This window comes from Xenopus laevis, chromosome 4L (genome assembly GCF_017654675.1).
Source record: "Xenopus laevis strain J_2021 chromosome 4L, Xenopus_laevis_v10.1, whole genome shotgun sequence".
Lineage (NCBI taxonomy): Eukaryota > Metazoa > Chordata > Amphibia > Anura > Pipidae > Xenopus > Xenopus laevis.
This window is the reverse complement of record NC_054377.1, coordinates 61,087,946-61,115,733: the sequence shown is the minus strand read 5'-3', so window position 1 is coordinate 61,115,733 and position 27,788 is coordinate 61,087,946. Positions and strand designations below refer to the sequence as shown.

Here is a 27,788-nt window from a genome sequence, read left to right as displayed (position 1 = left end):
TGATGAATTCATTTGAGCTGTACAATACATTCCTTTTCTGCAAGGCTTATACATTTGAAATGCCAAGGACACAAGCATTTCACAGAACAAAAGAACTTTAGCTAATGTTCTTAGGTGTAGTTCAAATAGCAAATCAACAAAACAGTTTTATTGCCTCCCCCCTCCCAAGTTTTACTTTATTTTTCTGCACAAAATAAAATGAATCATAAAACGCAGACTTTATGGGAAACCTTAATCTTCTCAAACACAAATGTACTTTGTGTTTCAATATATATTTGTACTATCTGAAATACCACAGTTCGTTTTACGTATATCACAAAAATGACTCTACAATTTCTCAGAATTCATCATCTTATAAATGTACTCCATCCCGGAATGCCAAACCTCCTCATTGTTTTGTGGTCCCACCTATATATTATGCATAATACTTTTCCCCGATTTGACATTTTCCTGGATTTTACACCATTCTTTTCTGACCCCCTGAAAAACTTAAATGGAGGTCTACTATATCACTATAGTTCATATAAACAAGCTGCTGTGAGGCTATGAAAAAAAAAGGCTATAAAGCACAGGTTAAATAGTGGATAACAGATAACACCATTATGCTCTACAGAGCTTATCTGCTATCTGCTGTGTAACCTGAGCCTTTTCTCCTTTAAATAGCTGCCCCCATTGCTACATAGCAGCTTATTTATATAAACAGTAGTGTTTCTGAAGCAAACACAGCAGTTTTACTAATGCAGGGCAACACTGCTTTATATTTTTATTACTTTAAAACACTTTGTTTTTTAATCTTACTGTTCCTTTTAAAGAACAGTTCAATGTAAAAATAAAAACTGGGTAAATAAAAAACAGTGCAAAATAAAAAATGTTTCTAATATAGTTAGGCGAAAATGTAATGTATAAAGGCTGGAGTGACTGAATGTGTAACATAATAACCAGAACACTACTTCCTGCTTTTTGGCTCTCTAACGCTGAGTTAGTTAGCAACTTGAAGGGGGGCCACATGGGACATAACTGTTCAGTGAGTTTGCAATTGATCCTTAGCATTCAGCTCAGATTCAAAAGCAACAGATATGACCCATGTGCCCCCACCCCTCAGGTCACTGATTGGTTATTGTCTGGTAACCTTGTTAATATCTTTTGTCACTTGGCTGTGGAAAATTCTGCAAATTCATTCCTCTTCATCTAACAAGCTGCAACTAACTAAAAGGCATTTGATTGTGGAACCAATGATGCTGGGCAGAGTAAATTACAATTCTGTGTATTAAGATTCTCCCAGGACTAGTAGTACACTTTCCTTGAGTTACCTGCTTGACTATAAGAGCAGTTCTTTGTTTTTCTGTGCTATATGGCAATATGTCTATGCTCTCCCTCTGGTAACATCATTTTACTCCCATACTTTCTCATGTCCAACATTCCCAAGTCTATAAAACTCTGATTCCTTTATTCAGAGTTCTGACTCTTTGTGAGTTCCGAATACACAGAGATTGTGTGAAATAAACTCTGTCTTCCACTTTAAAGGGGAACTAAAGTCTAAAATATCTAGTATAGGTCAATCTAAAAACAACTGGACTTGCTGAGTAATCAATGAAAACGTTTCACTACTCATCCGAGCAGCTTCTTCAGTTCAACTGACTGGTGTGGGAAGTTTTCGGCATATAAACTCTTCCACTAATCCATTTACAATGGCACATTGTAACTCTTCAAAGAGGTGACATCTGAAGAAATTCACAGAGGTGTTGATTCTGTGTAGTTGTGATAGGATTATCCAATGTGTCATGCAACTCCTAGATACAGGTGTTACTTGTGAGAGTTGCTTGTCTGCTACATACAATGCTGTTCTAACATCTGTACCCCGGCGGATTCAGAACACTTCACACATCCATTCATGCAACTCTCACACGTAACAGAAATGCTGTATTTTGTATACTAAATATAAACATGAACTTACTGCACCAGAAGCCTGATAAAACAAATGACTTATGCTTTCAAAGTTACCCATGCTCATTGTGGTCTGGGCTTCTGTTGGGAGGTGAAGCTTAGGGATCATCATAAATGATCAAAACAGCACAAGTCAAATAATATCTGCCATAGAAACTGATACAACAAGACTGATTAATAATCAGAATATGCAGACTGTACTGGGTCTGCAGATACAAATCCTTACATGGTCACCATCGGCTCTATGGGGAAACAACCAAAGCTGCTCAAGTTCTGGGAAGACCCTCCCCCTGCCATTTGAAAGTATGATAGTTTCCCTGCAGAGCAGTTAGGGACACTCTGCACTTTCCTATCTGCAGCTGTCAGAGCAAGTAAAATGAAGGGGGAATTTCACTGCATACAGTTAGGTTTCTTATAAAAACTGTACACATTATTAACTTAAAGTATATTGGAGATAGGTTTCTTTTTCATTACAGAAAGTAAAAATGGGATTTTATTTTTTTTACTCCTAAAATACCTTGACACACTGTATTGCGGGAAAATGGTGATTATCTTGTCCAAAAAGTGTACTGCATTTGTAAGTGAGCCTTTTTATCTTATAATTGCAACATTGTGTATTTATACATAATTTTACAATTATAAAATGTTTTTCAGGTGTCTCTTCATTATCCAAACTGGAGGTAAGGAATTTCAAACTTGAAGTCCAGGTCAAAGATTTGGGAGATGAACCAATAGGATACACCTCAGGCGCAAACCTGGAAATCAGTGTTGCAGAGAATACCTGGATTGCTGAAAGTCCTGTTTTCCTTCAAGAGAATCAGAAAGGTGGCTACCCTCGAACCATCTCTGAGGTGAGTAAATAGGAAGGAACAATGATGTGGTTACAAAGGTTGTATGATAAGAACAAACCAACAGAATGTGCCTGTGACCTGTTTGAATGCTATGTATAGCAACTAAACAATTAATTTCAAACTGTTGACCAGTAAATGCTACCTGCTGATTGGTTGTTATGGGTTAGAACAGTAGCACACTTTGCACATTTTAATATATTACGCAATCAAAGCAATATAGAAAAAGGATAAGATACGACTGGTGGAGAGGAGTACTAAAGCAGCTGAAACGAAGGGTAGCTGACAATGTAAGTACACACACATGGCACATGGCCACCAATCAGATCTTTCTTTGAATTAAGATGAATAAACACTTTTTTTTGCACTTTGCACACTTCCTGGGAAATTGTAAATGTCCCTACTACCTGTTTATTGGTTTCTATGAGTTACTTGACGTCAAGCAACTTTGCACCTCTTATTACATTAAACTCTTTGTCAGTACCTTTCTGGAGGAGAGATGAGGGAATCCCTCTGAAAGCAGACTGTATGTTAATAACACGTGTTATTAGGGCTGCTGTGTTTTCTTTTCTCCTGTCTTCCCTCTTCTGTTCTCGGAACATTCATTCTATCATCACATATCTTTTTAACAAGGTCATATACATGATGGAGAGCAGAAACCAAGCAAAGCCAGCCTTAAAACCCCTTAGATGCAAAGTAAACAAACGAGACATTAGAATTGGAAGGAGACTTCCAAGAAAGTTTTAGGAAAGCCATTTCTGATTTACACATGTCCCATATAGAAGGCTTATTATCTCATTTTCTCCTTGTTAGGAACTGTTCTGCAGTGTGGGAGGTGAAGGCCTCCATCTCATTTGAAAAGAGCAAACAAAGCCATATTTTAGCACTGTTAGGCTGTCCAAACACCAGTGTTTGTAGCTATAATTACCATGGTAACAGTTCAAATCTGCTTTAATTGCTTAACTGCAGATTACTGTATTCACTTTGATTACAACATGTTGTCCCTAGCTTTGGCAATATACAAGCATGCTGCACTTTATCTTCAGACTTAATTGTTTTTGCTTTTATAGTGCAAACTTTGATTTCAAAATCTAACTTTTCTATTAGGGTTTATTCTTGTTTGCATCCCACAAGCATTAGTGTTTGGTTAGGGATGCACCGAATCCAGGATTTGGTTCTGGATTCGGCTTTTTTCTGCAGAATTTGGGTTCGGCTGAATCTTTCTGCCCTGCCGAATCCTAATTCGGATATGCAAATTAGGGGCAGGGAGGGAAATTACGTGACTTTGTATTCGGCCAAATCTTTCACAAAGGATTCGGGGGTTCGGACAAATTCAAAATAGTGGATTTGGTGCATCCCTAGTTTTGGTAAAATAGTTTTGTTTAAAAATACTATAAATTTGGCCAAATCCTGAAGTTAGTGAATCCCTAGTGGAAAGCAAATGTCTTGTTGCTATTCATTACTGCACCTTTTGCAAACTCTGCTCCTTTTATTACATTACTCCTATTATGTCAAAATGATAACAATAAAATAAATACTATATTCCATTTTTTTCTCAGTAGAATAGTAGTAACAGTAGGAGTAAATAATCATAAGTACAATCATAAGTACAATAAGTTTATGTACAGGTATGGAAATCCGTTATCCAGTAAATTATGAGATGGCCATGTCCCATAGACTTCATTTTAATTAAATAATTCAAAATGCTAAAAATAATTTCCTTTTTCTCTGTAGCAATAAAACAGTACCTTGTACTTGACCCTAATAAGGATATTATTAATTTTTATTCAAGGCAAAGCAATCCTATTGGGTCTATTTAATTTTAAAGTGATATTTTAGTAGCCTTAAAGTATGGAGATCCAAATAAAGGAAAGATCCTTTATCTGAAAACCCCAGTTCCTGAGCATTCTGAATAATAGATCCCATACCTGTACTGTATATGTGCATGCATGTGCACTTTGGTAAAAAAAAGTAGCAATTGGAAAACTTTGTAGTATTCTGCTTACTAATTTTAAATGAAAGATGCTACACATGCATAACATAATTTAACAGTGTTAGGGGATATTTAAAGCTTAGTACAAGTCAGAGATTAGGGGCGTAAGTGTATCAGGCAATAGTCCTGTTTATACTTGATAAGTAGCAGGGACTGTCTGGGGATATTTATTCAAACTGTAGCACTGCATAAAATGCACATTAGAAGTTTAGCTGAACAGTAAGGGCAAAGATACATGTGGAGACTGGGAGACATTCAGTCGCCTGGGGAAAAACCGCCTCTTCTTCGGGTGACTAATCTCCCCAAACTGCTTTCGCCGGCTAGAATCTAAATCGCCGGCGGAATGGCACTCTGATCTTTTTGTTTTCCGAAGTCGCCCAAAGTTGCCTCAGAATGCCATCACGCCAGCGATTTAGATTCTAGCCGGCAGGAGGCATTGTGTGGAGATTAGTCGCCCGAAGAAAAGCTGATTTGTCGCTGGGTGACTAATCTCCCAGGATCTCCACGTGTGTCTCTGCCCTTAAGTTGCCCATACATAGACTGATTTAAGATGCTGATTTTGGCCACTTCAGACCAAACTGGAAGCTTATCTCTCTGTGCCTGGGGCCCACCGGCAGCCAGTCTGACAGATATCTGGAGCAAAGACGGCATTGGCTCATTGATGTAGTCCTCTCCCTGGGACATTTATTGTCGTTGTGATCAGATCGTTTTTTCCATCAGCGTGATATTGCCCACCTCAATGTGGGTACATTGGTGACCTCACCAAACAAGCATATCTTTATATAAGGCCAGATTTTAAAATCTACACAAAAACAGTTGTAGTTTTGAGAGTAACTGAATCCTACCATTAAGAGGAATACATCCAACTAAATATTCTCACTATAACAAGGAAATTGAAAAGCTATGTATAACTGACTTATTGAAAGAACTTAGAAAGAGGTAATATGATTTGGTCATCCTCTCAATACAAAAACACAGAGCAAACATTACTTTTTTTACCACCCAACAAGCGTAAATAGATCTAGTTAAGTTCATTGTTGCACTGTGTAGAGATATATAAGAAGTCATTTACAACAACCTTAGGACAGAAGTGCCGGGTCTGGTTGCTCTCTGCACCTCGTTGGCAGATAGAAAAATCTGATCTATAAGTACAAGGCCCCATTGTGACCTGCATCCAATGCTGATCTCTTGACTTTACATCTAAATGATCAGTGCAATTTAGGGGACATGTAAGGCATGGGGAATGCCCATGTGCCTTCACCAGTACACCCTTCATAAAAACAGCTTTTCTGAATGCAGGCAGTGTTGTATTGATGGGAGTGGTTGCAGGTCACTGTGCTGCAAAACAGGATTGTTCCTGTTCATTTGGGCTTTGCGCCCTGCCTTCCACTTGGTAAATGATCCCAGCAGGGTTAATGGTACTCATTTAAACATGTTTTTAGTACTTAAAACCTAACCTTATCTTTGAGGCAAGAGGCAAATAATGCATAAACCGTGTCTACTTTGGATTGAGTTAATCAAATATGGTACTCTAGTACTGAAATATAAACAACGCTATAAATAGCAATAGAGTAAATAAAGTTGCATTTAATAAAACACTCTCTTAACAGGTGAAGTGGAATAGCACTGAACTTCATTATTCTCTGGAAGGAGACTTTAGTGGAGAGCTTTTCCAAATTGATGAGGATGGAAAAATTTACATCATGAGGGAACTGGATAGAGAAGCACAAGCAGAGGTACAGTAAGTAACAAATAGTAGAGAAACTATATAAAGGTATAGGATCTATTACCTGGAATAGTAAGGACCTTTGATAAGGGGTCTATTTGTAATTTGGATAGCACCTAACATGCCTGCTAAAGAAAAAAAAGGGATTTATGCAGCTTACTTACAAGGTACCATCTTATTACTACAAATTATTAAAATTAATTCTATGGGAAATTGCATTCCTGTTCCTGTATTTCAGAGCTTTCTGAAATGGCTCTCCAGTTAAAAGATCCCATACCCGTACTATAAGACCTGTAATATTGCACATTAAATATGTGTGCAGCAGTATAGTTACCTGTAGCTACCAATGAGAAATTAGTGCTTGTGCATTTTGAAAGCAAATCTCTCATTTTCTGGTCTCTGATTGGTTGCTGTGGGTTACTGCATTGATGCAAATATGCACATGTTAATACATGAAGCCTACATAATCTACCATTTCTAGGAAGGATCATCATCAATTTTCATTTCTTTTTTTCCTTCAGTACCAGATCGAGGTGTCTGCTATGAACGATGAAGGCATTCCATACACCGATCATTTACTGATAGTTATCAATGTCATCGATGAAAATGATAATACACCAATCTTCCCACAGGATACATACCATGTAGAAGTTACAGAAAGAACAACAAAAGGTCAGGAAAACTTAGCCCAACCTTGCCTTAATGTCATGTATTTCTGAAAAGCTCAGTAGTCAATATCCATAGCTAAAGCATGAAGAAAAGTAGGCGGTATACACTGATACCACATATGGCTCAGTAATAACTTTAAAAATATACATCTTGTTTACCAAACTAAAAAGTAAAGTGGAAGAAGAAGAAACAGGCTCTTCTTCACTAGAAGTGTATCCTCCATTACACCAAATAGACTGCACAATACATCCAACAGAAAAAGATCAAGGTCTAAAAAAACATGAACACACACAAACACACACATAAAGATATACACACACATTCTCATAAGCATGCACAATAAACATTATATACACACATTCTCATAAGCATGCACAATAAACATTCTCCAAGCATGTTACCATTTTACAATGCTATTGTCTTACCCACATGAGAAATATGACGCCCATGTCTTGAGACATGCATTTTGGCACTCTTTATAAATCAATCTTCATAGTACTGCAAATACTGCATGTGAAAGAGAGCACACAAGGATTTTCTAGAGGTTATTTGCATTTAATAGTTTGGGCCGGTACATAATGTACTTCAGAAATGAGCGTAAATGGAACAGCTTTAGAACCTGAAGGTTGTGTTGCTATCAAACCGCTAAAGGAAGGAATACAGTCAATATAAGCAGGCAGTTTCACAAATACCTATGGTATAGCAGACTTACTAAAGTAGCTTTCAGCAGGGGACAATGACAAAAAAACCTAACCTTTACTGCAAAAACAAAGTTTGCTTTCACCATCCCTTTTACTCACTGTATGATAGATATACATATGATAGATTGTTGTACCCTGCCCATAACTCCTTCCGTGAGAAATTGATCCCTCTAATAAAAATCCAGTCCAATTTAGGTTTAGCAATGGAAGGATTTATTCAAGCAATGCAAGACAGAGTATGACTTGTCTGTAACAGTTCTTAAAAACAACAACAAGCAAAATGCTTAAAAGAGTTGTCATTTTACAGAATATATGCAAATATTTAATATTTTGACAGTGCTGCTTTTGGCAAGGTCATAAAAAGCAAGTGTCGCCTGTACCTTTCCTGCGAGCAGTCCAGTTGTATGTGTGTGAAGCTATCATAAAGCATACTTGCCAAATATTAGGACTAAACAGTCCTAATTTATATATTTAATGGGTGAGACTTCCCACAAAGGTGGTGGAGCTAATGTGGATAAGCTTGACCTGATTTAGGAGAATTCTAGATGTGGCACAAATTTGCCTAAATAAGAACCTGAAACCTATTTTAACTAACCATTTATAACTCCCGCTGGACTGACTCTCTGTGGGTTATAGAATGCAAGCTTTTGGGATTACTTGGCTAAAGGTTAATTGCAGTACATATCCACCTGACCTAGCCAACCCACTCATCACTAGAGAGTAAAGAGTGAACAAAACAACAATTATCTTTATACAAAACGTATTTACATTATACAGGTATATAATACAACTTTGAAGCTCAATTTGTTATCTTTTATAGGTACACTTCTTGTTCATCTAACGGCCATAGACGCTGATGATAAAAACACGAAGAATTCCCAGATAAGGTACAAAATTATGCACCAGGAACCAAAACTACCAAAGGATTTCTTATTTCACCTTGAGGAATATACTGGGCATTTGACACTGCAAGATGCCAGCTTAAAGGCAAGTATTGCCAAGAAATACAAGCTGGAAATCTCAGCTACTGATCTTGGGGGAGATCCTAAAGGTAAGCTCTCATTTTTTTTAAGCAAATGCAAAAAACATTTACTGTGCAGTTCAGCTTTGTTATGGGTGGGGTTCCTCCCCTACCTTAAAATCAAGCAATAGTAGCCTATAAATAAAAGTAGTTAAGCGAGGCATCTTTTCATTTGAAGATATTTTCTTATTCTAAAAGAAGTATTAAATAATTAATACAATAAATAAAAAATAAACACAATTAATGAAATATCAAGATCAAAAGATTCAGGTGATTTATCAGTGCTAGATACCTTTTACCAAGTGGTAATGAAAATATTTCCTATTTTGTATATATTGCATGTTTTCACAAATGTATTGTAGATAATACAATAATGTCACTCTGTGTAATTTTAAATCACACTGTGTTTAATTCCAGCCAGATATAATGCCTTATCTGCTAATTCCACATAATAATTATTTGCATTTTGCCATGCAGGACTGAGCAGTACCTGTTCCGTTTTCATTGATGTGATCGATGTTAATGACAGTCCTCCAGTATTTCTCAAGAACAAGGTATCATAAATACCGTTTTTATTATTATTATTATTATTACAGGTCTATAAGGTAAACCAGAGAAATGCTATATTTTCCACAACTAGGTTCATACTTGTTCAGATATGTGGATATAACTTGCTTGCTTTCTAGTGGGCTATAACCCAGATGTGGTTGCACCACGCTATTAGGGTCAGCAACTATGATCTCCATTATTACATTGAAATGTCCCTATGCAAATCTGATTTCATGTTGCAAAGACTGAAAGTGCATATTTATTATAGAGTAAAATTATAACTTGCACCAGAGGGAAATTCCACCACTCTTTGAGATTTTTAGGGGCATATTTATCAATGGGGAAAAGATATACATTTACAATTATTACAATTACATTGGATAATTACTCCTCTAAAATCCCTATGAAATAAATAGAGAGCGTCGGAATATTGCTGTGGCAGTGGCAAACTCTAATTTCACCATTTGATAAATATGACCCTTTGTTTACTCACCTTTACATAAGCTCAACTCAATGTGCTCATGTCGAAAAGGGGGGTATATTTTCCCTGTAAAGCTCTTGGGGTTTGCAGATCAACACTTTTTAGCATTGAATAGCTATTCCATACTCAAAGACTCCATGCGTCAAGGGCCTTAACTGGCAAGTTTATTTGGTTAACTTTAGCTAAGAGTAAAATAATCAATCCAAATGACTGAATCTGTTTAGGTGGTTTTAAAAAAAATATTAGATACAGTATTAAAATGTTTTTCCAATCCCCTTTACAGAATAGAAAATCCTAAAATTTATTTTTGATAGTTCTTTCAGGGTAATGTGCTAAGAAAGCTTAATTTTGTCCAGGGCTGTCCAATCAGAGGCCCATGAGCCTGATGTTGCAATTACTGTGATGACAGTACTTTGTATTGGATGATAACAAAAATAACATAAGTCCACATTGGTTGTTTCCTGGAATTCATTGGTTCCAACCCCATAATAGATCCCATAGCAAATGTAGTAAATTGTGATCTTTAATTACTCTTTTATTTGTCTGGGGTTTTGAAGTGCTTAAGTACCAATAGTTTCCATATAAACATATCCTTCCTAATATGGTTCATATCCTCCCTAATCTGGTTCAGAGTGAGATTAATAGGACTATCTTAATGCTACAGTATATTATTAGTATTCATAAAGTCTCACATCAAAAGCTGCTGTGTTTTTTCATTTGCTTTAAAACTACACGTGGGAAACTGTAACCCATGATTTGTGTTCCTGGAAACTTCTCTCCAGCAACAAGCTGATGTTTGAGTGGTGACTGACTGCGGCTGTGGCGCGCAGGATTGTCTGAAGGAGGAAATCTCTGAATTAATCATTAGCACTTGGAGACAATTACAACAGGAATTATTAGAAATACAATAAAAGCTACACAACCTCTCCCCAACTTTCATGCACCACCAAATTGCTTCAGTCATTTAAAGATCAAATAATAGGGATGTTTTAAAAAGAGTTTGTTATCAAGCGAGGCACTTCACTTACTTTCACATTCAATGAGCTGCAACACAACACAATACAGAAATATAGCTTGTGATACATAGGTTGTGTACACACAACAAAACTGTGTTTCTTTGAGGTGCCTACTGGCTATTCATAGCATGTCACCCGCCTTTCTTACTTCAAAGGGAACATAATTTGTTAAGTGCATGTGAAGAACTGCAGCAATGAGGTATTTCTGATAAACATTATCCTTTGTGGCATTTATTTAAGTTGTACTATAGCTGGCAAATTATTCTTGTATGGCAAAAAAAAGCCATACATTAATATCTTGCTCCCAAATTGTCTCTCACCAAGCTCCAATGCCTTTTGTGCAAAAAGTTAGTGTGAATGGGGTGCCCCGTATTTCACATCTACCAATGACTAGGCATAGTGCAGTACTCACTTCACTTTTTCATCTGTTGCCTTGGGTTTGGGTTTTTAAGTTTCAAACAAGAAAAACACTTGTAAGAATGTGTTAAGCTGCTTTAACCAGTCAACCACCATTATGTTCTAAGGGGAGATATTGGCCAGCACAGCTCAGCAGCAGCTTTGAGCACTATCACCTGTCTAAATCCTGATCCCCTGATGTGTTTTGCACAAAGAAAGTTTACTGAGCCTTCATAAAATGACTAATGGGTAGTAAGCACTCACAGCAAGCCAATAACCGTTTTCAAGCTTCTCCTGGGATGTCAAAACTGCTGAACAGCTACTGCCATACTAAGTGGTTGATTAAAATAATATGTATTATATCTTTGTGTTCAGCTTAAACAATGTCAGAAAAAAGCATTTGTAAAGTTCACAAAAAAGTATGGAGGGCTCAGTTTTGTAGCCAGAACTTTATTTTATTGTCTCAACAGCAGATAACATAACTTCAAAGTAAACCCCCCTTTTCAGAAATCTTTTGAGGATGTCTGGTAGCAATTTGCTATTTTTCATGTATTTTAGTTGGGAGTTTACTTCATTGTCAGTTTTCACTGTATGCTCTACCTAGTGGCAGAATTTAAAATATATGTCGTTAAGTGGGTTGGGTTATGGCTGGGATAAAATATTTACACGTATAAAAGCAGCTCTAAATACTATGATATTATCCTTTTAAACTAGCCTCTGCTGCACTTAGGGGTTCAAGCTGCTGTATTTCAACATGGGCAGATTCCCACTAAGTTTAACAGTATGGTTCATGCAGAGCTGTCAACTTTCAAATCAATGGCGGCATGCAGTCCCTAAAATTCTACCGCCCTATGCCCGGGGCCTTTGTGGCCTCGCCACATATCCGCGCCTGGACCCTTATGCTGCATAATTGGACATTGCATACACGCCTGATTCAGTATTAAGAAAATAAAGATTTAAAGGGACAACAATTGAGTTCCATTGAGCTTGTGTACAAAAAGAAAATGACAAACTCTCTGGCTCATTTATGTCAACAAGTGCAGTGAGCAAAGTACAATTTCAAGCTCAATCACCATGTTTTTCCCCCACAATGCAGCATTTCCCCCTGAATTCCAGCATCATCGAGGGAGCAAAGGGACGTTGAAATTTGCGTTTTTGTTGCAAATCAGTCACAGTTGCTCCAAACGTATCCAAATTCTGTCTGTCATCATTTTCAGTGTTTGGCACGAGTGATGCCTGTGCCCTATAATTTTCTTATGTATTTTGTTGGATTGCCTAATATCTAGGAGCGTGATAAAAACATGTATCTTGTAGAACTTTATTTTTAGGATATGTAGAACTTTCCAGAGCATTGATCAGGAAGGATCAGCTGAATAGATTTCTTCAGTGAAAGGCAGTCAATACATTATCATGTTCTGAAGTATCATGATAATAGATTCTGCTATCTGCACTTTGAAAATGAATGATGTTGAAATGATCATGAACAAGGCAAGATTGCATAGCTCTGACTATGGCTAATGACTGTCTGCTTACTTACTGTACCTTTAGCAAAATTCCTGTTTTTATTGTGGCTATATATATAGGTAACTCAAGCTCAGTTTAGCAATATGTGTAATTTTATAAAGAAAGATCAGTTTGGAACACAGAGGCCCGTGGTTCCATAATGAAATCATGGCTTCCTTCAGGGTTGACCTTTGGATTTACTCAATCCTAGGCATTTCAACTTGCATTGGAACATTACATATCTATCCAAATAAATAAGGTAAACACAGGTTCCTGTTCTTTGTCGCTTTAATTTGAGAACATCTTGTTAAAGGAATAAATATAAGACGTAAGAGGCAGCTTACTAAACTGAGCACACATAAATGGAATTGCTTCTATTGATTTCCAGTAGATTGAACTCGTGATGTGAGGAGCATCTTCATATTTCATTTGTATAGTGAGTGGGCTAATAATCAGTTGCAAACTACTTACCAAGATATATTGTGTCCATGACTTATAATTCATTATCCCTTTTCCCAGTCTCTGGGATGAACTGACTGATTGCTGCTAGATAAGCCATCATTTATACATTCTACTGGTTATCACATTTACATGCTGAAGTCACAATACAATGAATTACAATGAATTAGCCCCCTATACATTTCCAGGATCCATACTTAGGGTCCCTGCTTGCACATGTTTTCTTCATTTCTTTTTAAGATGTTTTTAACATACTTAAGGAGAATACAAAATGAATCCAAGTAATATTTGTAAACGTTATAGATGAGTGATTGTTCAATGCATATTTAAGCTCTTCCTTTTCTAATAGCTGTGCATTTAACTGAAAATAGCACATACAAGACACATGCAATCTATATCTTTCTTGGCAGAAAAATGATTTTCAAATATAAAAAAAAATGATTTCTTATATAACTATTGTTTTCTATAAGCTGCCTGTCATTGTTATCATGACCTGATTTAAGAGAACAAAATGCCCTTTCCTATAATGCTTCTGGTGGTTTAATAAAAATAAAGTTGTTGCAGGTATGGAACAAAAAATAATGCTGATTTACTTCATGTTGAAGTGTTATACTGCTCCACCAAAAAAAGTTGTTCTCAGATGAGAGTAGCTGTATTTCCTTTCTGTGTAATTAAACAGTATAGTTTAGTTTAAAATGCCAGTGCACATAATAATCCTTCTGCATAATGAACTCCTATTAACAAAACAGTCACAGCAATGAGTGAACAGAAGGGGTTGTATACTGGTAAATTTAAATATCTACCATGTGAAGACCAAATTAACAGCGGCTTCAGTTTTCCTGTTTTCTCTGTTTAGAACTGGCATAAAGTTTGTTGGCCTGATTGTTCCACTTACAGTATATTAAACAAGGGAGTATACTGTTTTTAAAAATTAATATAGTCCAATGAGTACAGTATATGCAGCCACCTAACTCTCCTGCAGTGGTGGTGCAGAACTCCCAGACAGTAGGCAAACATAATTTACTATACCCCAAAATAAATATTAAAGGGCTGGTTCACCATTAAGTTTTTTAGTAACTTTTAGTATGTTATATAATGGCTAATTCTAAGCAACTTTTCAATCACCTTTAATTTTTTCATTTTTATAGTTTTTATTTATTTGTCGTTTTCTTCTGACTCTTTCCAGATTTCAAATGGGGGTCACTGACTCCATCTAAAAAACAAATGCTCTGTAAGGTTACACATTAAGAGGCAGATTTATCAAGGGTCGAATTTCGAGGGTTAAAAAACCCCTGGAAGTAAAATCCTTATCGAATTCGAAGGATTTTAGCGCAAAATGTTCGATCGAACGATTTTAAGCGAACAATTGAATGATTTTTATTCAATCATAAAAAGTGCCCAAAACCTATCTACAATGTCCCCATAGGCTAACATTAAATTCGGTAGCTTTTATTTGGCGATGTATTGAGTTAAAGGATTTTTTAAAGAGACAGTACTTCGATTATCGAATGGTCGAATGGTCGAGCAATTTTTACTTCTAATTGTTCGAATGGTTTGATTCGACCGAATTTGACCAATTCGATGGTCGAAGTACCCAAAAAATTACTTAGAAATTCGAATATTTTTGGATTTGAACTATTCACTCGAGCTTAGTAAATCTGCCCCTTTTGGTAATTGCTAGTTTTTTTTTTATTACTCATCAATTTATATCCCAGTCTCTTATTCAAATCAATGCATGGTTGCTAGGGTAATTTTGACCCTAGCAACCAGATTGCTGAAATTTCTGGAGAGCTGCTGAATAAAAAGCTAAATAATAAAAACCAATTGCAAATTGTCTCAGAACATCTACAACAACTCTCTACACCATACTAAAAGTTAATTTAAAGGTGCACAACCCCTTTAAAGAAGACATACAGATGGGGAGCTTACTTATTGAGCACCAATACAGTGCCTTGCAAAAGTCTTCACCTCCCTTGGCATTTTTCATGTTTTGCCTCAAAACTTGGAATTAAAGAAGAACTAAAGCCTAACTAAAGAAGTAGGTAGAAATGATGTACATTATGTTTTGTGCATCTCTACCAGCCCAAGGCAACCACAGCCCACAGATCTGTGTCTCCAAAGATGCCCCAGTAGCTCCCCATCTTCTTTTCTGCTGATTCACTGCACATGCTCTGTGCTGCTGCCACTTACTGGGCTTAGGGGCCCACTCACAATATACAGTACACATCGAATAGATATGCCACAATATAAGACTGATTAGTAATTAATACAGATAATTACTACATGGCAGCACAGAAACCAGTGCAACTAGCATAAGAATTTAATAATCAGTTTAATGTAGCATTAGCTTATATTACAGACAAACCTCATTTTCTGCTGGATAATTAGTGACGACCCCTAAGCTTAGCTTCTCAACAGCTGCTTAGAGCCCACTGAGCATGTGAGAGACACTTTCCAAGATGGTGACCCCCTGTGACAATTTGTATAAACACCACATATTCCCCTTATAGTAGGAAAGCATTTGGACAAATGTAATAAACAACAACAATGCATCTTAAAGCAATAATATACATTATTCACATAACATAGTCCTGGGTCCATGCGGGTAGTTTTCTGATTCTGATTCTTATAGGTTCATTTTCTTCAGGCCTATTGCAGTTGACATCAGGAGTACGAAAATGTCCTTCATCAAATGGAGCTTCTCCAAAGTCATATTTAACAGGAGCAAAACGACTTGCATTCCATATGCGTCCATCAGACAGTTCATATGTGTATGGTCCTTGCTGGCGTCTCACTTCAAGTGGTGTAGTAAATTTAGATTGTCCTTGTTTCAGTATTCCTGGTTTCTTAATTCTCTGTCTCTCTATCACCACGTTTTCTGTCAGTATAAGCCTTGCATTGGCTTGTTGACATTTCACAATGTCAGCAGTAGATGATTTTGTAGGCACAGTATTTTGTGGAAGTTTGATGTCTGCAACATGCAACTTAGTACGCATCTGTCTGCCATGTAATAATTCAGCAGAAGATGATTGGGTTGTTGCATGGCACGTTGCTCTGTAGTTATGTAGGAACTCTGTTGTAAATACTTTCCAAGATTTCCCAGTAAGTTTGGCTGTCTGTAGTGCTTCTTTCAGACTTCTGTTGAATCGCTCGATTTCTCCATTTGCCAATTGTACAGTCACTGGCAAGCAACCAAGCACAGGGATTGGTGCAACAAGCGGATCTTTTGCAATGTATTTCAATAAAATATACTTTGGTAGTATAGAAATCGCAATTCCTCTGTGCCAGTGAAATTCTTCTTACCCTTGATGTGAGGTGGCTGATTCCTCTATCGCTGGGCACCAGGATAAGGATTTTTGGGTTTGTGTGGTGTGTGGCTTCTCCATAGCTTTTCTACACTTAGATTGCACACAGGTGGACTTCATTTCACTAATTATGTGACATTTTAAGGTAATTAGTTGCACCAGGATTTTTAGGGGCTTCATGGCAAAGGGGGTGAACACATATGCACACGCCAATTTTCCATTTTTATTTTTTTTTAATTCTTTTTTATATATATAATTTTCTCATTTTACTTCACCAACTTAGACTATTTTGTGCAGACCCATCACATAAAATATGATTAAGAAACATTTAAATTACGGGTTGGAATGTAACAAAATAGGTAAAAAGCCAAGGGGGGGGGAATACTTTTGCAAGACTGTGTATTTGGGGGGTGGTGATCCTCACTAAAGTTACTTTACGCGTTACAGGTTCTAGCTTTCCTTTTCAGTCTAACATGTGTTGAGGCCAATAAAAGGATTATTGGTTTAAATGGGCATTTAAGACAATATATAATATATACAATAAACTGTGAATCCTCTATATGAAGAATGATGTAAGTGCAATACAGGAAATCTGAGACGCTAATTGACATAGCTGAAGAGACTTGGGCGCATAAGGCTTACGTTTTTTAGGAGTGTAGTAGAATAAATGCATGATCACATCTCCAATATAGCAGGTTTTCTTACAGTAAGGGCAGCCTATTTATATACCGTATATACTCGAGTATAAGCTGAGTTTTTCAGCATCCAAAATGTGCTGAAAAAGTCTACCTCGGCTTATACTCGAGTCAACGGGCAGTAGCTGAGATTGCAGTCACTTTTAATCATTCCTATACCAACAGTTCGCTTGGGGAGAGACTGCAATATCACACAGCACCCTCTGTTGGTTATATGAAAGAATAACAGTGCGCCCTCTGTTGGTTATATGAAAGATTAACAGTGATGGCAATATCACACAGCACCCTCTGCACATGGTAGTGGGACAGTGGGACAATGCACACAGTAATCCATTTGGCAATTCTCTGTCACCATCAACTTTGCAAAGAAGTCCGGTTGATCGCTGGGGGGGGTCGCTTTGGCGTAATGTGCGCTGCTGGGAGACAGGGCTGTAGTTGTGTCTAGGCTTATACTCGAGTCAATAAGTTTTCGCAGTTTTCATAGGTAAAATTAGGTACCTTGGCTTATACTCGGGTCAGCTTATACTCGAGTATATACGGTACTAACCATCCAGGGGTCCTTTTTATCACTGACAACAGAATAAGCAATGTAAGCATCAGAATTTTAAAGGGCCGGTAAGAGAAGAAGAAGTGGCTGGGGAGGGGGGATTTTGAAGACTATAGGAGAAGCAGACTACTTCCTTTATAGTTACGCAACTGCATTGACCTGTGTATTGTGTATAAGTGGAGCAGTAGGTAGTCGTGATGGGCTAATTTATTCACCAAATTTGCGGCAAATTCAGACGCCCATTGACTTTAATGCATTTGGATCACATAGCACACATCAAAATTGACGTGTGTCAAAATTATTTTGACGCTCATTTACTTTAATGCATTTCGCAAGTTTTTTCGCCGTTTCGCAAATTTCGTGATACATTTTCTCATTTATAGGCGAATCAGAACTGCACAGATTTGCCCATCACTAAACATTACTGCTCTACAAAATGTACCATCCTGTAATACACATTTATAAACCTGTAGAATGCATTGAAGAAATACAATTTTTGCACCACCAATGACATAAAGTCAATTATTTTCTCAGTTAATTGTGATTAAGTAAAGAAGAAAGTCAAGAAATATTAATGTTTATAGTTTCCCAATTACAGCTTTGCAGATCCTATCATTAATCCAATGTCTGTTCTTGTCAGTTTGCTCCATTTTTAATTCCAGAGGATGCACAGACAGGAATGCTAATCATTACACTAACAGCAACTGACGAAGATGAACAAATAGAAAACAAAATCATAGACTTTTATATACAGTCAGGAAATGAGGATGGAACCTTTGGAATCACAACTGACCAAGAACTCTCCACGATGACCATCTTTCTTGAAAAGGTGACTATGTCTTGGATACCCTCATATATAATGCACAGCTGTCCAAATAGCCACAACAAAGAAGCTTGTGAAATATGCATTTGTTACAGTATGGGATCCATTATCCAGAATTCTCGGAACCAGGGGTTTTTCAGATTAGGGGTCATCTGTAATTTGGATCTTCATACCTTAAATCTACTGAAAATCATTTAAACATTAAATAAACCCAATCGGCTTCCAATAGATTAATTATATCTTAATTGGGATCAAGTACAAGGTATTGTATTATTATTACAGAGAAAAAGGAAATCAGTTTTTTAAATTTTACTTATTTGATTAAAATTAAGTCTATGGGAGATGTCTTTCCTGTAAATCTGAAGCTTTCTGAATAACGGGTTTCCGCACAAAGGATCTCATATCTGTACACAGTCGATTTTAAAATATATCAGCAAATAGCTGAAATCTCACTGATTAATATATCTATAAGTCAGTTTTTGTAATTTGAAAATTGTAGTAAGTGATTGTAGACCCTGGGATGTGACCTTCTTTACAATTATTCCTGGAATTTAAAGAACAGTGAGTCATATGGGCAGGGAATAGTTATTAAAACTAAATTTTGCTAGTACGGGTATGGATCCATTTTCCAGAAACCCTTTATCCAGAAAGCTCCAAATGACGGGAAGGCCATCTCACATAGACTACATTTTAATCCAATAATGCAAATTTTTAAAAGTTATTTCCTTTTACTCTATAATAATAAAACAGTACCCTGTAGTTGATCCCAATTAAGATGTAATTAATCCTTATTGGTGTAAAAACAATTGTACTGGGCTTATTTAATATTTAAATGATTATTTAGTGGACTTAGGAGAAGGAAAGCTAACAAAGCAGTTGATTAACAATAGATTAGCCACAATAGTGCAAGCTATAAGACTATATTTATTCTGCAGAATGCTTTACCATACCTGTTTCTTTAGGATAGCAGCTGCCATATTAGCACTTCCTGCCTGAGTTTCTTCCTGCTCACTCATAGCTCTGGGCTCAGCAGAGATGGGGGAAAAGGGAGAGAGGAGCAAACTGAGCATGCTCAAGCCCTAGTCCTGGTTGTTTATGCTGAAAACAGGAAGTCAGATACAGAAGCCCATGTGTACACAATAGAAGGAAAGAAATGCTGTTTCTTTTGACAGAATATAGAAAGGTATAGAAATCCAAATTACAGAAAGACCCCTTATCTGGAAAACAACAGGTCCCAAGCATTCTGGGAAGCAGGTCCCATACCTGTACTATTATAGACAGTGGAAATGCTCCACTTCAAAGGATATTTTAACCTTGGACTGAACCAATAATACAAGGATACTTCACAACATTTTCAGTTTGTTCAGTTATGTTGCATTGTGATGCTATAGAAGTTGCCACAAACATCTCTTATTGTTCTTGTGTTTTACCTATGCCCATATTGCTCCTTCAAAGACTGTGCCATGAAAAACAGTAATACATTATGAAAACACATAGTAAAAATGCTTTCCATAGGACCTTTGGCCTGATGTACTGTAAGAGCTGCTTTATAGTTATATATTGCTTAATGTATTCTTCAAGAGTAATTCAGCAGTACAGTGTTATGTAAATGCATACTGTAACTAACTGTACTACTGTCAGAACAAAGAGATAGAGGCCACTGTAAAGCCTTTATAGTTTTAATGCTGATGACTAAATGGAAAGATTCCACAACCCTTGCATTAGAATATAATTCTGTATATCACATTGTTTTTCCCCATGGCGGACTTGCTCAGTAAAAACAATGACACTGATATGCCTTAACTAACTTTACATTGAGGCTATTTACCAAAATCTGAATTTAGCTCATATTTTATTAAAGAAAACATGACCAAACTCCCATGCCGATTTTAGATTATTTATTAATGAAAAAACTCAATTCAATCGCATCTCAGAAAAACTCGATAGAATCAAACAAAAACCGGAAATGCTTAAATCTTTCAGGCTTCTTCCGAATTACATGAATTGCTCTGGGTTTTTTTCTCAAATTGCTCAAATTTTTCGGGCTTTTGCCTAAAACCCCTGAAAAAGTTGGATTTTTGGGCTAAACCCAGTGCAGATAGGGTTGCCACCTTTTCTGAAAAATGGTGGGGGGCGGGACTAAAAGGGGCGATCTGTGATGCAAAAGAGGGTGGAGCCACGTACGATGCCGGGGTGGAGCAACACGTGCAATGGCCAGAAGGCTGAAAAAAACTGTAAGTTCTGAGCGAATTGGGGGCAAGCCAAGGGCTTTTTTGAAGGGTATTACAAATTACCGGCAACTACATTGCTGGTAAATTTGTAATACCAGCCGGGTATTTTAATAAATAAACCCCAAAGTGTTGCATTTTAATAACCACACAGAATCGCCTACAGGTGTCGGCCTATGTGAAAAATACTTTACATACAGGACACAACAACATCAACTAAATGTCAGGCACATTATTTTCTGAAAATTCTTAATCCATGCAAGACACAACATGCCTTATAGAAATAAAGAGATCAGCCCTATTTTTACATGTTTAGATTTGATTTAAACAAATGACTCCAGTGGTGTGAGAAGTTCAGCACCATCATTATTTAGAGGAGTTGGCTGCCAGGAAACATCTTTAAAAATAAAGCATTAAACAAACAGTTATTTCATTGAATAAATCTATTATACAAGTTCCCTTTATGCCAAGACCATGGAAGAAACCAAACTGCCCGTCTTTTGTTGAGATTTCCATTCCAATTGACCGAATTGTAACATTGCATCTCCCCATCTCAGCTCTGTATGGGGCTAAAAGTGACAGCAGAAATATACATTGGCATCCAGCATGCAGACAGTCTCAATAGCAGCAGACACAGGAATTACAGATAAAACATGCACACTTTACTAAAACTTAATTTAAATGGAAAGGTCATCTTTAAATATACTTTAGTATACTATAGATGGAACTATATGATGCATTATATTGTGTAGTCTTTTTCTTTTTTGGGGTTTCTGAATTATTAGCTTTTTTTATTCTTCTTATCTGGTTTATGGGTCACTGACCCCATATAATGAAATAAAACAAAAATAAATGTTTTTTACGCTGAATACCTCTTTTAAATTACTAAGCTGAGGCCCCTGTGTGACTGTTGGTGCAGGGCCCCTCTTTATTAGACCTAAACGTTTATGCCCCAATGTCCAGCTGTTTCTGAACCCCACATAATTTGTCTCCCTGTAACCATGAATATAATATTGCATAATGCCTCCTTCACACTATAGTTTTTGCGTCTGTATTGAAAGATCGAATTATTTGCCAGAATGCTCCTTACAACCCTTTACATTCACTATTTCAGAGTATAAACCATGAGAGCTTGGCACAGGGCTGACATAGGGTTAGAGGTAATTAATTAGGGCCTAATCATTCAATGATCCATTCAAGAAAAATTACACAAATTATAATTAACGTTTCATTTGCCATTTTCCATTTAAAAAGAAAATGATATAGTAACTACTTTTCTGAATAGTAGGGTTCATTTATTATTCCCCTTGGAAAGAGCATTGCTGCTTAGGTCAGCCCCGTCCTTACTGATCATTGTGGCCTGCGTCCTCTGCTGCTCCCTAACTTGTACATTAGAATGATGTGCAAGTTATGGGACTCATAGGGGATGGGAGGGGGAGATATATAGGTGTTCCCTCAGTTTTCCCCTAACTTGCACATCATTAATGCTATTAAATGAAAACAGTGTTGTAGTCTCGGGGGTAGCAACAAGTCTCTGTAATCTGAGCACAGAGACTTGGGAAATTCTACATAGAAGAATGGCAGCTTGCAATGTGCAAGAAAAGGGAAACTGCACACATTTACTTTTTTTGCACTTTGAACCCTGGATTTCTTAAAGTAAATGTCTCTTAGTATGTCAGAGTAAAAAAAGACACATAATAATTAGTGATGGGCGAATAAATTCACTAGGCACAAATTTTAATCTGCGAATAAATTTGCGAAACTGCAGAGAAAATGCGGCAACAAAAAATCTGCTGCCTCAAAAAAAAAAAATTTGTGTGCGTCAAAATTGACGTGAACATAAATTATGCGGATGCCCATTGACTTTAATGCATTTGGACAAAATAGTCATGCGTATAAAAATTGCCAGCATCTTATTGTCCCATGAATGGGGCCCTCCAACGGGCTTTTCGGATCGTTATCTAGGTGAAAGTCGGGCAGATGTAGATCGGGCAGGGTTTAAAAATCTAGTCAGATTGCGGACCCCATCTCTTCGTTGATGTGGTCAGGCGATCCAACTGCTTTGCAATATGATCCGATCGTGGACCCTAGGGCTCACAATCTGATCAGCCCGATATCACCCCCCCCTTAAGGTGGGCATATCGGGGAGAGATCCGCTCGTTTGGCGTCATCGCCAAATGAGGGGATCTCTCTGTGTATGGCCACCTTAAGGTAGAAGCCACCTCCCCTGCCCAGCAAGTCTTTTTCGAAGCCTACTAATAAATCAAACTTTACAGGTATAGGATATAGAAATCGGTTATCCAGAAAGCTCAAATTTACAGTAAGGTTGTCTTCCAAATAATTAAAAATTGTAAAACATATTTGCGTTTTGTCTGTAATAACAAAACAGTACCTTGTATTTGATCCCAACTAAAATGTAATTAACACTTATTGGTGGGAAAACAATAATTGTTAGCAGATTTAAGGTATGAAGTTCCAAATTATGAAAAGACCTCTTATTTGGAAAACCCCACATCCTGAGCAGTCTAAATAACAGGTCCCATACCCATATTACTTGGTATGGAAAACTGAATAAAAGTTACTGACCACAGCAGAGGTTTTAAATGCACATGAGTGTAAAGCAACTTAACTGTTGTGCCTATTGAGTTTTGTTTCATCACTTTTGGCCCTTTTCCAATTAAAGTTATTACTTACTTTGTGCACCATTATTTTATTTTAGATTAGTAATTAGGAAAATCATCTATAGTCTCCGCTAAAACTGCAGAATTAATACTTATTACATTATTATTCCTTTAATTTCAGTTTGTTTTCTTTTCATTCGGCATGCCTGGAATTAAATCATTGAAACTTCTCCATGTTCTCTGTATTTGTCATCTCCCTGCAGGTCTCCTGAAAGTACAATGAATTTTGAAATGTTGTTTAAATGCTCTCATCATGTTAGGGATGCTGGGAGTTCTGCGCCCTGCTGCACTCAATTGGCACTTTAAAGGGATGAGTGGGTGGATGGGCCAAAGTACAGGGAATAGAGGAGGCGTATTTGGGGGAGTACGAAACTTTACTACAATATGGGAAAATAGATTTTATATTAATCAACGCTAAGAGAGGCTTATCAGTTTGATTAAACTGCTTTTTGATGGTCTTTCTGATTCGCAGTGGGTTAAACCATCAGTCTCCTTCAATAACAGCAAGCACATAAAAAAATTGAAATGCTGACATTTTCCCACGCACCAGAACAAAAACACAAAAGCTTAAGCTGCAGGAATTTAGAGTCATTAGATGCTAATGCGCAGCTATTAACGAAAAAATACAAGTCCCAGGACAATGAAGAAGTTAAATGTTCACGTGGTTTTGAAATATACTATATAGGTTATGTATGCTTGTGAGGGTAAGCATATACCAAGTCTGACAACTAAACCAGGCATGGAGATAAAAGGGTCAATTTTATTTTTGAACCACCTATCATATGCATTTTTATTATCTATTAGCCACACTGTGTAGAAGATGGTGATCACAGCCTCAAGAAGGACTAAACACAATTTTTATAATCTATTATCTTTATTAGGCATTCAGATGACCTCATAAGTTCCTACAATGTAGATGCTAAATTGCACAAATGCAGTTGCCAAAAGGAATGTTTGCCTGTGTACAGTACATTTTCATTTATATACTGCATAGCAAGTTGGATGGAAATGCATGGCAGCAGCAATATTGTATAGGAAGGGTATTTGACCCCACTGCACCCTCAGATAGAGCTTCCTATTATATTGTGAAAAAACATTTTTTTCATGGTAAGATTGCCTTCCAAGTATGAAACTATTACTTACTGCATTACACTGATTTCTAGAACCTGTCAACAGATGTTGCTGGTTGTGATTCAACAGAAGCTGTAGAGCTGTAGGTTAGTCATCTATGAGGTCATCTATGTCATCTTCTTTTCCATAACAGCAACATAATTGCACCCACTGAATTAAGGCACAATATTTGGAACCAAAAATAACTGGAGGCACTTTTTTGTACAAAAGTTTGCAATTGCGATGAAAGAGGCAGCACTTACATGCCCTTTATTAGTATGCAATTCAGCTACATAAAATCCAACAACTATAGGTTAAAATCACAAATGGCTACACCAAACTAGGCACAGGCATCAAATTTACTCAACAATAGTACAGAAGACTGGGAGTAGATGCAAGGAGGTTGCGCTGGAAAAATGAGAAAAAGCACAGGGTAGAGTCCTGCAGCCGTGGGTTACCCGCAAAAAAAGTGGGCACCCTGCAGAATGAGGGGAGAATTTTCAGGTGTGGGTATAGATGCAGGTCTGCGGGTCGGATTGCAGGTCTCATCTAAATGTGTTATCTTACTGTCCATATTTTACTCCTTTTAAAGTTTCACAAAACTTGTTTTACAAACACGCTTTGTTGATGGGAGGTGCTGTTCAGCAGCATTTGCATAACCATCAATTGTACAGTCTTGCTATGGAATAAACAAAGATAAATAATATATCTGATATCTGTTTCTAGGATCTGGACTATGAACAAACACAGGAATACAACTTGATTATTACCGCAAGAAACAGAGCTGAACTGTTAGGAACGGAATACAGTCCAACCTCAACTGCTGCTATCCATATTATGGTGGTAAATGTGAATGAGGCTCCTGTATTTACCCAGAAGAAATATGAGGTCAGGGTGCCAGAAAGTGCCCAGACTGGTTCAGTTATACTTACTGTTGAGGCTTCTGATCCTGACATATACCACCAGGCAGGCTTAATGTAAGTGCTAAACTGCTAATAATACAATCCACCTACACATTGCATTTCTATCATTGTAACTGATAATGGAAAAAAGTAAACTGTGACCCCACATGGAAGGGAGCACCGTATGTGTGTGCATTTAGCTTAAAGGTGGACATTTAACCAATGTTTATGTTCTTTGTAGCTAAACATAGATATACACCAGTGTACTGTGCATTAACAACCATTCAGCTTAGTTGCAATCTGTATAGAAGAGTTACAATATTGAAAGTAAATGTATTAACTGTTCATATACAAATCCATATATATATATTGTAGAAGCTGGGGGGATATATTGTAGATGACCGGTATATATCCCCATTCTTTAGGTTTTAAAATTACCTCTTTAAAAGACACCATGGGGTTAACCAGCCAGAGGTGGACTGGACATCCAAGGGGTGTTTAATGGAGGTGAGCAGCAGGTGAGAGGGGGTGTGGAAACTCACCGCTGTGTTAAACTGAAACGTTTGGTTTTCATGGGTGGCTACTCCCTGTGGAGTTGGAGAAAGTTCCTTTCTAAAAGACTAGGGAGTTCACTCCCGGCAGACTGGACACTGCAAGTTTTCATGGCAAGTACATGGCTCTTTTGTTGGGACTTATTTTGTTGCTGAACTGAAGCTGTTTTGATTTTTATGCCACTGCTTGTCTGTGAGAGATTTATTTGAACTGAAGAAAATAAAGTAAATGTTTCCCTTAACGTGGAGTGGCCTGCATGTTTGGTGAAAAAACCCCGCTGTGATCCCCCAAACATCACAACTGGTGCTCGGATGCGGGCAGGCACTACCGAAGGGTAAAGACATTTTTTTTTTTTCTCTCTCTGACTGACATTTAAAGAGCCAGTAACCCATTTTGCTAAGATGGAGGAACTGTTGCAGCAACTGGCTCGAGCTACAGTTCAGCTACAGCAGAGCATGGTCGTGCAGCAGCAGGCTACAGATGCTCAGCAAAAGAGTCTGGAGGCCCAGCTATCGGCCATGGTGTCTCAACAGCACTCCACAGATGCTCAGTTGCTTGCTTTGCGAGAGTCTGTAACTTTACAAGCCACCGCCTTACACGATGCTACAGTTGCCCAAGCCAGGGCATTGGCTGAGGCTGTAAAGCAGTGTGCTCCAGGACGGGAGACCGTTGCCGTGGCTCAGGAGAACCAGGTAACCACCCGAGCAACTCATTTTCTCCAAAAGTTGAGTCCCACGGATGATGTGGAGGCCTTTCTTACCACGTTTGAGAGGACTGCAGAGCGAGAAGGGTGGCCCCGAGATAAATGGGCTGGCCTTATAGCTCCATTTCTGTCTGGCGATCCACAGAAGGCGTATTATGATCTTAACCCAGATGACGCCATGAATTATGATTGGCTAAAGGCAGAGATCCTGGCCCGCTTAGGGGTGACCACTGCAGTCAGAGCCCAAAGGGTACACAGGTGGAAATATCAAACCAAAGGTCGTAAGTCAATTATGATTGAGTGGAACACTGATGCTGAAAAGGCCTTTCTGGAGCTCAAGTCCGCACTTTGTAATCACCCCATCTTGGTGGCTCCAGATTTCTCCAAGGAATTTATTGTCCAGACCGATGCTTCAGATGTAGGTTTGGGAGCTGTGTTATCACAGGTCATTAATGGAGAAGAGCATCCCGTGGTGTTCCTCAGTAGAAAGTTGACTACAGCAGAGAAAAACTATGCAATAGTTGAGCGAGAATGCCTGGCCATCAAGTGGGCCTTGGACTCGCTCCGTTATTACCTTTTAGGTAGAAGGTTCAGGCTGGTTCCTGATCATGCCCCACTCACATGGATGAAGCAGAAAAAAGGGGCAAATGCCAGAGTAACACGGTGGTTCCTGGCACTCCAGGAGTTCAAGTTTAGGGTAGAGCACAGACCCGGAAAACAGCACCTGAATGCTGATGCTCTTTCCCGAGTCCATTGTTTGGGCTCTTCTGGTGCCTCCACCTCCCCTGGGTTGAGGCAGAGGGGGGGGATATGTAGAAGCTGGGGGGGATATATTGTAGATGACCGGTATATATCCCCATTCTTTAGGTTTTAAAATTACCTCTTTAAAAGACACCATGGGGTTAACCAGCCAGAGGTGGGCTGGACATCCAAGGG

General features: G+C 37.8%; 1 protein-coding gene across 1 annotated transcript in view; it reads left to right on the top strand.

Moving 5' to 3' along the window:
• Window positions 1–27,788, top strand: part of cdh16.L (cadherin 16 L homeolog) — a 74,817-nt gene that overhangs the window by 23,332 nt on the left and 23,697 nt on the right. Inside the window, exons 7-13 of the mRNA XM_018258004.2 lie at window positions 2,599–2,795; window positions 6,396–6,521; window positions 7,033–7,183; window positions 8,702–8,932; window positions 9,380–9,456; window positions 18,494–18,682; window positions 25,422–25,672. Of these exons, the coding sequence (XP_018113493.1) occupies window positions 2,599–2,795; window positions 6,396–6,521; window positions 7,033–7,183; window positions 8,702–8,932; window positions 9,380–9,456; window positions 18,494–18,682; window positions 25,422–25,672 (1,222 nt within the window). The remainder of the gene's footprint in view (window positions 1–2,598; window positions 2,796–6,395; window positions 6,522–7,032; window positions 7,184–8,701; window positions 8,933–9,379; window positions 9,457–18,493; window positions 18,683–25,421; window positions 25,673–27,788) is intronic.